The 12467-nt window shown below is 35.2% G+C and overlaps 3 protein-coding genes across 3 annotated transcripts; all 3 read left to right on the top strand.

Moving 5' to 3' along the window:
• The first annotated feature begins 1618 nt into the window (after window positions 1-1618).
• On the top strand, window positions 1619-2347 carry LOC137937406 (uncharacterized protein At2g29880-like). The gene is made up of 2 exons (XM_068782466.1): window positions 1619-1717; window positions 1802-2347. Exons 1-2 carry the CDS (start codon window positions 1619-1621, stop codon window positions 2345-2347), a joined length of 645 nt encoding a protein of 214 aa, XP_068638567.1.
• An 809-nt stretch (window positions 2348-3156) lies between these two features.
• On the top strand, window positions 3157-3873 carry LOC137937407 (protein ALP1-like). The gene is made up of 2 exons (XM_068782467.1): window positions 3157-3280; window positions 3404-3873. Exons 1-2 carry the CDS (start codon window positions 3157-3159, stop codon window positions 3871-3873), a joined length of 594 nt encoding a protein of 197 aa, XP_068638568.1.
• A 3054-nt stretch (window positions 3874-6927) lies between these two features.
• LOC137937876 (calreticulin-like) lies at window positions 6928-12312 on the top strand. Its single transcript, XM_068783060.1, has 14 exons — window positions 6928-7049; window positions 8410-8517; window positions 9127-9319; window positions 9490-9748; window positions 9828-9884; window positions 10616-10663; window positions 10771-10857; window positions 10938-10995; window positions 11108-11175; window positions 11279-11374; window positions 11457-11504; window positions 11593-11625; window positions 11711-11785; window positions 12020-12312. Exons 1-14 carry the CDS (start codon window positions 6953-6955, stop codon window positions 12029-12031), a joined length of 1239 nt encoding a protein of 412 aa, XP_068639161.1. The 5' UTR covers window positions 6928-6952; the 3' UTR covers window positions 12032-12312.
• The last annotated feature ends 155 nt before the right edge of the window (window positions 12313-12467 follow it).

Raw genomic sequence — 12467 nt, forward strand, 5'->3', positions numbered from 1 at the left:
ATGTTGTCTGTTTGGATTGCTGCCGATAACAAGTACCATACTTCTTTTCGTCTGTGCTCCTTGCTTTCAATTTCTGTTTTTTATGCTATCAGACCATACCTGCTAGATTCCACCATCGTTTCCCACCCAGGCGATGCTGGGTGAAGAAGATGAGTGAGCGTGACTTAACTTTCCATATTACTTCATAAAAAACATTTCATATTTAGGGCTTGTTAGTGCCCGTAAGTGAAATGTATTTCACTTAAGCTGGGTAAATAGATCCAAAACGCATTAGTGCGCCGCGTAAGTGCAAGGGGAAAGTAAATTACAAATGTATTTCGCTTTCCCCCATTTTAGGCATAAAGCGATGGAAAGTGAATTCAGAGGGGTCGAGCTCTGAATTCACTTTCCCTCTCTCAATTACATCAGGCTCGGGCTCGGGCTCGGGAAGGAAGCTCTGTCGAACAAGGGTTACGGAGAAAAAAAATTTTCTCTCTCGCTCACTCACAACCTTCGGCGATTTCAATCGCCCTCTATTGTGCGACCTTGTCTCTGGCGCTCGACTCCCTTCTTCTCGCCGTCCCCAGCATCGACGACCTTTGGCGACATCTCTCACCTTTCTGCAACCTCTCCGACTCCTCCCTCCTTTGCGACCGTCGGTGATTTTAATCGCCCACTCTGCGACCTCTCCCCGGCGTTTGATTCTCTTCCTCTCGTCGTCCCCAGCACCGATGACCGTCGACAACTTCTCTCCCCTCTCTACAGCCTCTCCAACTCGATTCGGAAGAAACTAGGGTAAAAATTGTTTCCTGTAAATCGATGGTTTATTTTTTAATTGCTTCCTGTAAAAATTGCTTCTTGTTGATTTTGATTTGTTACTTTCCACAAAATTGTTCCAACCAATGGTTAGAATTTTTTATAGTTTTTCTTCCCCATTTATGTTGTTGTTTATAGTTTTTCTTCCCCATTTATGTGGATTTTGGTAGTTATCTTCTAAATTGTTGGGGGTTTAGAGGTGGGTATTGCAGGTTCAGATTTAGCTCTTTTCTATGTATTCTGTCATTATGGGTTTTGTTCGTGGGAATAAGTGTGTTTTCTATGGCTACTGGAGTTTTTAGGGTTTTAACACTGATTTGTTATTATTATTTTTTTGGTATCTCCTCCTTCATTTTCTCTTTAAGAAACATGACAGATCTTTAGAGATATACTGATGTCTATCTCACAAAACTTCAAAAATCTTTCTAACTTTACTGATGAAATTGTGCATCTAGTAAGGTAAGGAGAGGGGGGTTGGATTCCTCTTCCTTTTTTTCTTCTCCCCCTCTCAATTTTTTTTTAAGAACAACTTATTTTTTATTCATTGTCTACTTGTTACGAGTTTTAGATGGCTGGAAGGAGGAAAGGTAAAGACAGTATGGATAACACTACAAAGAGATCATACGACACATGGATGTGCGACGAAGACAGTAAAATGTTTGATTTGCTCATTGAGCAAGTCAATTTGGGTAACAAATTACCCAATGGAGTTTGGAAACACGAAGTTTTCAACGATTGTGTCTGTATGTTCAATTTGGACACAACGAACCAAAAAATAGTAGAACAGTTGAAAAACTGCTTGAGGACTTGGAAAAAAATGTATATGGTTATGAGTACATGCCTCAACACTAGCGGACTTGGGTGGGATCCAACAACCCAAAAAGTCACTGCTAGTAAGACAGTGTGGCAAGACTACATAAAGGTTTGTAAATATAACAGAGAATGTTATGTTTCTTGCTTTATTAATTAGGATTTTTAGTATTTTAAATGATAACTTTTCATGTAGGTGCATAGAGAAGCCGATAAGTATAGGCGGGAAGGTTGTTCGCTCTATGAAAAATTGGCTATAGTGGTTGGAAATTCTATTGCCGCGGGGAAAGCGAGTAACACAAGCATTGAGTCAAATGATAACCTTTCAAATACTGTAGAAGAGACAATGATTGAGGACATTGATGAAGATGATGCAATTAAGGAGATCCCAACACCCAACAATATAGAGTCTCCAAGTGATGCTTCTCCGAAAAGCAAAACACCAATAAATGATGGGGATAGAACTTCTCCTACTAGGAGTAGGAAGAGATCCGAACCATTATTTAAAAATACTAACAGGATCGTTGAGGCTATTAACAATATGTCATCAACCCTTTTGCAAATCTTTAGTCTCGTAGAACCTCCATGGTTCAAAGCTATGGAGGAATTACCTAACTTGCCTAGAGAAGTCAAATTTGCTGCCACAGAGTTGTTCGACACCACAGGTAAGAATGATATGTTTATCAAGATGAAACAGGAAGATCAGTATGACTGGTTGATGGTTAAATTTAATGCAATGTAATAGACTTATACAAATGTTAACAATTTTAACCTATATTTACGAGACACATTTGATTTTGTATGAATGACGTTGATTATTGAGTATTTCTGGTAAATAGTGAATATGTATTATTGAATGTGTTTGAACCATGTTCTCATTTTTGAATGTCTAGTATTGCAGGTACCCATGGATAATCTACCAAATAGGGAGAATATGTATTTGTATTGTAATTTACATAGTTGTATTTGTCCTTGTCAATTCATACTTCAATGATTGCAATAGGCAAGTACAATGTTCTTATCATATAGGTGGTCCACGATATTTAAAGAAAGCATTAGAAAGATCGCCTATTAAATTTTGAAAATTGTATAGGATGAATCAAACTATTTTTCTCAAGTTGGCTGGAATCTTGAACAGTAGAGGACTATATTTGTGGAAGAACAACTTGCATATTTTTATATCATTGTTGGTCAACAACAATCTTACAGTGTCACTTCAGAGATGTTTAAAAGATCAAATTGGACAATTAGTAAGTATTTTAACAAGGTGTTAAATGTTATTATCAAACTATAATTTGATTACATTAAGCGACCTTCAAGACGTACTCATTCAAAGATCTTGAACAATGATATCTATTATCCATATTTTAAGGTAAATATAAAGTCTTTTGATGAATAATTTTTTATTATTATAAAAATATATATTTGTATTAATGATTTTTTTATTAGGATTGTATTGGTGTCATCGATGGTACTCATATTAAAGCACATATCTCATTTAATTAACAAGCAAAATTCTGGAACAAAAAAGGTTTCCTCTCACAAAACGTAATGGCAACATGTACATTTGACATGCAATTCACATATATACTAGCTGGATGGGAGGGATCAACAGTCGATTCACGTGTATTGAAGTCAGCATTAACCAGACGAGATAAACTTTATGTTCCTAAAGGTAAATATCACTTCTCTCTATATTGACTATTTAAATTTATAATTTTTTATTAGATTATAATAGATATATATTTTATTGTACCCAAATATTATTTGGTAGATGTTGGATATGCAAATTTTCTAGGGTTCTTGGTTCCCTATCGAGGTACTCGTTATCACTTGCAAGAATTTGGAAATAATACTCCTACGGATGACAGAGAATTATTTAACCAAAGACATTCATCTTTACAAAACATTATTGAGCGTACATTTGGGGCGTTAAAAACTCTTTTCAAGATATTAAAAGATGTTCCTCCTTTTGATTTTGATGTCCAGGTAAAAATTGTGATTGCTTGTTGTGTATTGCATAATTATAGACGCATGGAAGATTACATGGATGTATTTGAAGATGAAGAAGATTATTCAAGTGATGATTCTGGTGGACAACATTGTGAAGATAACAATAAAAGTGAAAATAAAAACAGTGATAGTAGTCATGATGTTGAGGATGATGTGGACCCTCAAAGAAATACTCAAAGGGAGTCTGCAGTACAATCTGCAAGAGCATCGTATTATCGAAATGATTTAGCAATTCAGATGTGGCAAAATTATTGACTATTATGTTTTAATGCCACTAAATATTTTTTTTGTTGTACTTTTGTATGAACAAATATAATTTTTTATATTAAAAAGGTGATTGAGTTATATTTATATTATTTATATTTTTATTATTATGATATTTGTGTAGTACGCTATGTAGTACGATATTTGTATAATTATTTCATATTTAGATATTACAAAATTAAAATTTGATTAAAATTTTAATAATATAAAAGTAAACATTTGTTTAATTATTATATTTAATATATTTTATTTATTAACTAATATTAATTTAATTTTCTAAAAGTCAAATATATCAAAATATTTTATTTAATAAATAATCTATATGCACTTTACACCACACTTTCCATCGTGTACACTAACACAAACAAGTACTTTACATTGTATACACGAACACAAACAAGTACTTTACACTGCACTTTCTATTGCACACACTAACACAAACAAGTACTTTACACTCCCTCTCACTTTCCCCAGGGAAAGTACTTTACTTTTCTTTCTCTTTCCCTTCCCACTTACAATGTGCACTAACCCCCCTTACTCACATTTTATAATGACTTTATAAGTTGTTCGCCTTCTATTTTAAATTTTCATATTAATTTAGCTGCTCTTTATTTTAATAATTAATTTTTTTATCAAAATAATTTTTTTTTTGGAAAATTTTTTGAAGGTTATTTTGTAGGGGTGGCACCAAGACAAACTAGCTCGCTAACCGTTTGAGCTTGGCTCAAACTCAAACTTGAAATAAGACTAGTTAAGTATAACAAACCAAGCTCGACTTGTTAGCTTTAGCATATATTTTTTTATGAAAATATGTTTTACTTTAATTGCTCTCGTCAATTCCTTCTTTAGTTGATTGATAGTTACTCTTATTTACCTCATACCTCAAAGACGATCGATTGTTTAACCCTTTTGGGTCCCTCAACATCTAATGTTGTTGTTTGTCAATGGAATAAATACTATTAATGGAGATATTTACTCTTTCTTTTAGGTCTATTAAACTGGTTATTATACATAAGTATGCTCCATTGCAAAGTCTTGGACTCCTCTGTGATAACTTGCAGTTTAAATACAATATTCTCTTTATTTTTGTACCTTGAAATATATATTAAGCTCGAATTCGGCTCAAACCCGAGTTTAAACTCATTTACAATTTTTAAGCTTGAGCTTGAGTTCAATTTAAGGCTTGATGCTAAGCTCAAACTCGAGTTTAAAGTTTTAAGGCCAAGCCAAGCTTAGGCCTACATAGGTTCGAGCTTGGCTCAACTCAATGCCACCCCTAGTTATTTGTTTGTTTTCTTATATAAAATATTTTATATTAATCTTTATACCATTATATTATTGTATGATATCTATTTTTATTAATTTTATATGATCTAATTGAACGTTTTACATTTTTATTATATAAAATTTTATTTATTTACTTTTATTAATTCGTGACTAACTATTCAGTCATCACAATTAAATATGTTAATTTTATTATACTATTATTTTGATGATTTAATATGATATACTATTTTCTCATAGAGGTAACTTAGTTCCATTGTTCTTGAATTAAGTATTTTTATTACTATAAAACAAAATAAAAAGTAAATAATTAAATAATAAAATAGCACTATTTAAAAATGTGAATTATTATTCACAATAAATTATTTAAATATTTTTATATATTTATTTATTATTAATAATTGTTGAGAATTTAATATCGACCGGGCTGATCCCTCTTATATTCATGTTGCGCCTTCAGTATAGCCTCGAGGTTTTAGCGCAACTGGTTTTAACATGGTATCAGAGCAAGGTAAATCCCGAGTTCGAGTCTCACTCCCTCCTGTTTCCACGAGCCACAAATGGCAACGTGTGGGGGAGTGTTGAGAATTTAATATCGACCGGGCCGATCCCTCTTATATTTATGCTGCGCCTTCACTAATGCCTCGAGGTTTTAATGCAACTGGTTTTAATAATAATTATTTCATATTTACGGTTTACTGTGATTTCATATTATGAATAATTATTTCTAAGAAGAGCGAGGACTCTCAATGATGAGAGGAGATAAATAAATAAGAAAACCCAAGGAAAGTGAAAGTGATCGTTCCTTTGGTTTTAAGTCGATGGACATCTACTCCATGGACCATTCCATTGTCGTCAGTTGAATTACAAAGAAAGCAAGTATGGAAGGCTTTCTCTGTTGTCATCATGATGGATTCCACTTTCCACAAGTACGTGCTTTTTCAAATCCCGTTTGTTAATCCATTTCTGATATGGGCCCACACGACGATCTATTGGCCGGCTCCTGCTGCTCCATGTCGAAAAATATAAATGGGCCGGAATTAAGCTGGGTCTCAGACAGAGTCTAGGATCAATATATTTAGGCGAAGCCCAAAAACTCCGGAGGGCAAAGGCTATATATTACGGCTTCTGTCTTCTTCCCCGACCTTTTCCGCTGTTTTTTCCTGGAAGCTTCTCTCTCCGTTTAACACTCCAGTTCGAGTACTCAAGCACGTGACTCGGTCTCCTGGCAAACCGATTAAGCGTGTGCCGGACGAAACCGGCAACTCGTCCAAGGCGACAGTGGACCCAAGCAACCAGCCACCCAATCGAGGGATATCTCTTGTTATTTCCTTAATCAAGAGCTATTAATTCCCCCGACGTGTCAGCGGCCTTGTGATTGGATAAGCACCACTGGGCCCACAACTTTTCACCAATAGCTTTGCGATAGCCGCGTCACTCGAGTTCTTCGGCGCCGGAGCAGCGGCCTGCTCTTTGCTAAATCTTAGCTAAATTAGATCACTCGCTGGCAAAGCCATTTAAACTTTTATAATTACTATTTTATTCCCACAATGCCCTCGTTTTGGCAAAGGAGAACGAAGTGATCATCAATTTTAGCAGGGGAAATACTTCTTTTGAGTAGTGGTGAAGTAGTCTTTGGATTATTATTGGGCGTTTCTTCAAAGACGGACGTCAAGAGTAAATTCAATTCCAATTAATCGCTCGATGGACTTCGTTGCCTATAAATGTGGTTTCTTTTGTCACAGTAGCCGGTATCTAGCTTTGAGAGCTTAAGGACGCCGTCCCGATGGCGAAAGGAAGAGCGCTCCTCTCATCTATTTTCCCCTTCTTTTTGCTCTTCTCTATTGTTTCAGCCGAAGTTTTCTTCGAGGATCGTTTCGAAGGTGTGATGCATCTGCATTTTCGGCTTCGATTGTACTGTAGTTATCTAACTGTTGTGCTATCTTGACTGTGTCATTCGTTAACTTGGATCTGATCTGCTTGCTTGAATATGTTTCTAGTGGATCCATCTTGATTTTCTCTTATCTAAATTTCTGGTGAACTTCTATCCTATAAGACTGATCATATGTGAGATCTCGTTTTTATTTGAACTAATGCTTGGTGATGAGTTGATCCGACTATTTTAGCCTTTGATTGATCAAGTGGTGACACATTTAGGTTGTTGAACTTCGATGCGTTACTGCTTTGTAGTGCATTTCGGATCATGCCTGGAAGAGATTTCAGGAGTTTTTATTTGGTATCGGGAGAATTGGAAATTCCTTCACGCTTCTTATCACGTCAAAGAATATACATGGAAGTGTATTAACCTTCTATGGAAAGTACATTGTGTGGCATTATGGGCCTGTTGGTTCTTATTAGCACACTGGACATCAAAGATCTAATTTTTTTCTTCGGCTAATCATACTGGTGGAACACCAGAGCATTTTACCATCAATAACAAACATGATGTGGAAGCGTTGATATCAAGCAATTAGATCATTTTCAATAGCATACAATACTCGTAGATCAATGTGGCAACCCATGCTTATGCCATAAGTTATGATTTTTTTCTGCATTAAGTTGTACTGAACTTTCCAAACTTTACTTTAAAGCAACTAATGAGTAAGATAAAGATGTTGCATTGCTCTTAGTGTAGACTTTATATTCCTTAGAGCCTGTAATAATGTTAAAATCCTAAGCATTTTTTTATTTCATTTATTCTTGATGACTTACTACCTACCAAAGCCCAAAATGTTGGCTGCTCTTTGTGGTTTATTATACAATGTGCTTAAGGCATTATTAATTCGCCCTATGATAGTAGGCTGGTTGATTGCTTCTTGCCCAGACAATGGAAGAGCGTTTTTCCCTTGAGTATTTGTTAAAAATACTCTCAATACTCAAGTTGTTAGTCTGGAACCCAAGACCCTACCGCAGTGGTGTCTTCTCAAAGCGGCCCTTTAGCCTCAAATCAGAGAACACTTTAAGATTACTTCTAGTGCTCAGGGCAATCCTTGTTCAATTCTTTTTCCTTCTTAACCTGCTTCCTTTTGCACTGTATGCACACTCCTTGTTCAATTCTTTTTCCTTGTTAATCTACTTCCTTTTGCACTGTATGCGTACTGTTTTTCTTCTTATTTAAGGTGTGCGGCATTGTGGAAGAAAATTATCTTGTACATCAGTGAAACTGTAGAAGTATTTGTTGGTAAGTCTTTGCTGCTTCATTTCTAAAATGTTTCTTTCTTGCTTTCTTGGTGGTTGTTGAAGATGGATGGGAAGGTCGCTGGGTGAAATCAGATTGGAAAAAAGATGAAGGCATGGCAGGTGATTGGGTGCACACTTCTGGAAAATGGAATGGTGATCCCAATGATAAAGGTATTGTATTCTTGCTTTATGTAAGATCTGTGGTTCACTACCTGATAGAAGCAATTGTCATTAGTGAATAGAATAATCTATTCAATGATATTTTATTCTTACTTAATGTTTTTAAATTTTTTGCTCAATGCGAAAAGCAAGTATGCATATGTTTCTTGAATGGAATATATTCTCTATCATTCTCTGTTTTGTTCATATGGAATATATACTTTATCAAGTGATTTTGTTACTTTTCATCATTCTCGTCCATCTTCACACACTATGAATGATTTTGTTACTTTTCATCATTCTCGTCCATCTTCACACACTATGAATGATTTTGTTACTTTTCATCATTCTTGTCCATCTTTACACACTATGAAATAAAGAATATACTATAGCAGTGAAGCTTTATGTCATACCCACTGAGCTTCCCTTTTCTCTTTGTTTGGCATACTCTTTTATCTATGGTCGTCACAATATGATCTTATTCTATAATCTACTAATCCAGTTTTATTTGCTCAGACTTTATGCATAAGGCACTTTTTCTGCATGTGTCAGTCTACTTTTATATCATCACTTTGATTATTTCTCCACTTTAAACTAAGTGAGATTCCTCTCTTTGTGCAGGCATCCAAACTTCTCCAGACTATAGATTTTTTGCTATCTCTTCTCAGTTTCCAGAGTTCTCTAACAAAGAGAAAACCTTGGTCTTTCAATTTTCTGTGAAGCATGAGCAGAAGCTTGATTGTGGTGGTGGGTACATGAAGTTGTTAAGCGGTGATGTGGATCAAAAGAACTTTGGTGGAGAGACTCCATACAGGTAACGATTCTATATTGGGAACTGTTTGCTTAGCATATTTTCTCACTTGTTTTGGTTGTGTGTTTCTGTTGTCTATTGGGATTTTATAGCTCTGTGACAATATATATTTGCTCCTCTACATTTATTCTGTTCTATCTATCCTATTGACAATTGTTTTACTTCTGTTGCAGCATTATGTTTGGGCCTGACATATGTGGCTATAGCACTAGGAAGGTTCATGCTATCTTGACCCGTGATGGGAAGAACCACTTGATAAAGAAGGACATTCCTTGTGAAACTGACCAGCTAACACATGTTTACACATTCATCATTCATCCTGATGCTACATACAGTATACTGATTGATAACAATGAGAAACAGTCTGGAAGCCTGTATTCCGACTGGGACTTGCTCCCTCCAAAACAAATCAAGGATCCTGATGCTAAGAAGGTTAGGGTAGTCGGATAATTTCCTACGCATGATGTTTGGTTGTGACATGGTAATGGATAACTTTTGTTATTTCATGCAGCCTGAAGATTGGGATGATAATGAATATATTCCAGACCCAGAGGATAAGAAGCCTGAGGTATGTGACTAGTTGGTTTTTTCCAGTTTTGGTCCCGCATTGCTTCATTTGGACAAAAAAAATTATTTTTAGCATGTGACCTATTTCTGGAACCTGATGATCACAATATTATCCAACATATAGAAGTTGCTAATTATACTTGGAACTTGATTGTTTTCTCAAAAAAAAAAAAAAAAAAAAAAAAAAACTTGGAACTGGATTGACTTCTAGTTTGCCTGATGAATCTTTAATTAAAGGTTATGAATGTACTTATTTCTTCATGGTGTAACCTAAGGCCCATCCATTCTGTTGGATTAGTAAGCCAACCTAACATCTAATACTGGTTCTGAAGTATATTTTATGTCCAGCAACTAAGATGATAAATTCATATTTCATTAGCCCAATAAAATCTATGTGATATACAGATCAAGGTAGCTGTTTGTTTCCTTCTTTATTCAGATGTTTTAGGATCATTGATCAACTCTAGCTTGTCTAGTGCGTGAGCCACATGGATAGTACCTCACATGTCTGTTTCATCTTCATTCTCAAATGAAGAAATTAACGAACGAATATCCCATTAACCTAGAAAATCGGAGTACCATTTGTATAAGGTTTCTATTCCATTTCTTCCATGTACTGGTATTCACCTACTGGATATCCTAGTGTTATGATGACAAACATTTGGTCAACCTTTATTTTACTATTTTATTATCGCTGTCAATGACCATAATTTCTGTCTATTTGTATGTCAGGGGTATGATGACATCCTGAAAGAGATAACTGATCCTGACGCAAACAAGGTAATTGTGATTTGACTTCTGCCATTGATTTGATTTATGGGTTTCAAAATTGAAAAAAATTGTTGAACATGTGATTTGAAATGATTCATTTCTTTGTGATGTCCCAGCCTGATGACTGGGATGATGAGGAAGATGGTGAATGGACTGCTCCTACTGTTCCAAATCCTGAGTACAAGGGACCATGGAAGCAAAAGGTTGGCAAAACTGAAATAAGCTATTATTGTTTTGAACTGTTATTGAGACGTATTATTGAATACATTTTGGATTTAAACAGACAATAAAGAATCCGAATTACAAGGGCAAATGGAAAGCACCTCTGATTGATAACCCTGGTACATCCTTCTTTTCATATGATCATGATTTCTGGAAAAAGTGATTTGATGTCTTATATCTGATATATATATTGTTTAAAACATATATCAAATAATTATGCTTTGATGACAGATTTTAAGGATGATCCCGATTTGTATGTCTTCCCCAACTTGAAATATGTTGCAGTTGAGTTATGGCAGGTATATGCATTGAGCTAGGCTTCATGGTCTCCTTTTAGTTGTGTAATGCACATTCGTTATTAGACTTCAATTTAATGACTTCGTACATGTAACTCTACATCAGGTGAAATCAGGAACTTTGTTTGACAACGTTCTAGTCTGTGATGACCCTGAGTATGCAAAGAAGGTTGCAGATGAAACTTGGGGGAAAATTAAGGATGTAAGTTGGATGCATCTCCTTTGAAGTATTATCATCCGTTCTTTATTTGTCTTTGTATATTGATGTTCTCATTTGTACGCAGGCTGAGAAAGCTGCTTTTGATGAGGCTGAGAAAAAGAAGCAAGAAGAGGTATTCTAGTAACTAAGTTCGTTACTTGTAATGGCTATAGTTGTACAGCTTATTGATCACTGATTTATTGTGTAATTCTTTGAAATAGGAGAAAGCCGAGAAAAGTGACATTGAATCTGATGTAAGTGTTTGTTAAGTTTGTTACATTGTTAGAATTTTTCTTACTTTCATTAACAGTGTCCTAAAGAGTTAATTGTTTACAATAGGATGAGAAGGAAGATGAGAATGACAATGAGGATGTTGACAGCGAAGAAGCCAAGGAGGATGAACCAACCAACCACGTATGTAACTTTGGTTCTCTCTATTTGTTTCCAATGAAGAAATTAAGAAATAACAGATTTTCTCATTAAATAGATAATGATTGCTTTACAAGCTTTTTGAGATTGTTTGGAAGGAGAAAAACTTAGTGATATTTGCTGTTTAATTACTTCCCTTTCATTGTGTTCTCTTCTATTTGGGAAAATATGTCAGTTTTGCCTGTTTCTGATTTTTCTTTATGTTGCTAAATAATGCAGGATGAGCTATAGACTGCAAGTGGCAACAGGATGCTCGTTTAACGTGGGGGGAGGAGAGAGTCTGAAAACTCTAATCTAATTTTTCAGCATTTTCATTTGAAACATGATGATGCTGTAGATTTTTGGTTAGCTTCATTCTCAAGTAAAAGTTTTTATTTGTTAGATGTACTTCTAGATGCTGCTTTACCGGCCTGCCTTTCTCCATATAGCTTAATTCAAGTGGCACAATACTTTTTGAAATTATACTCAACGCCTGCCATTTAGAAGAATACTTTTGGCGCATTTTCTTTTCCTATTTGTTGTTTGCCTCCTTATATCACCTTCTAGACATAATGTAGCCTGAGAATAAAAGTCGGATCGTCTGTATTGTCAGATACGAACTCCCTGGAGCCTTACCCACTAATATTTTGGCCCAAATAGCAAATGGGATGTGAGGGGACCTGCCTCC

This window comes from Aristolochia californica, unplaced genomic scaffold (genome assembly GCF_029961685.1).
Source record: "Aristolochia californica isolate CCGP_79_NKW_82.1479 unplaced genomic scaffold, dmAriCali1.0.hap1 SCAF_7, whole genome shotgun sequence".
NCBI classification, from domain to species: Eukaryota; Viridiplantae; Streptophyta; class Magnoliopsida; order Piperales; family Aristolochiaceae; genus Aristolochia; species Aristolochia californica.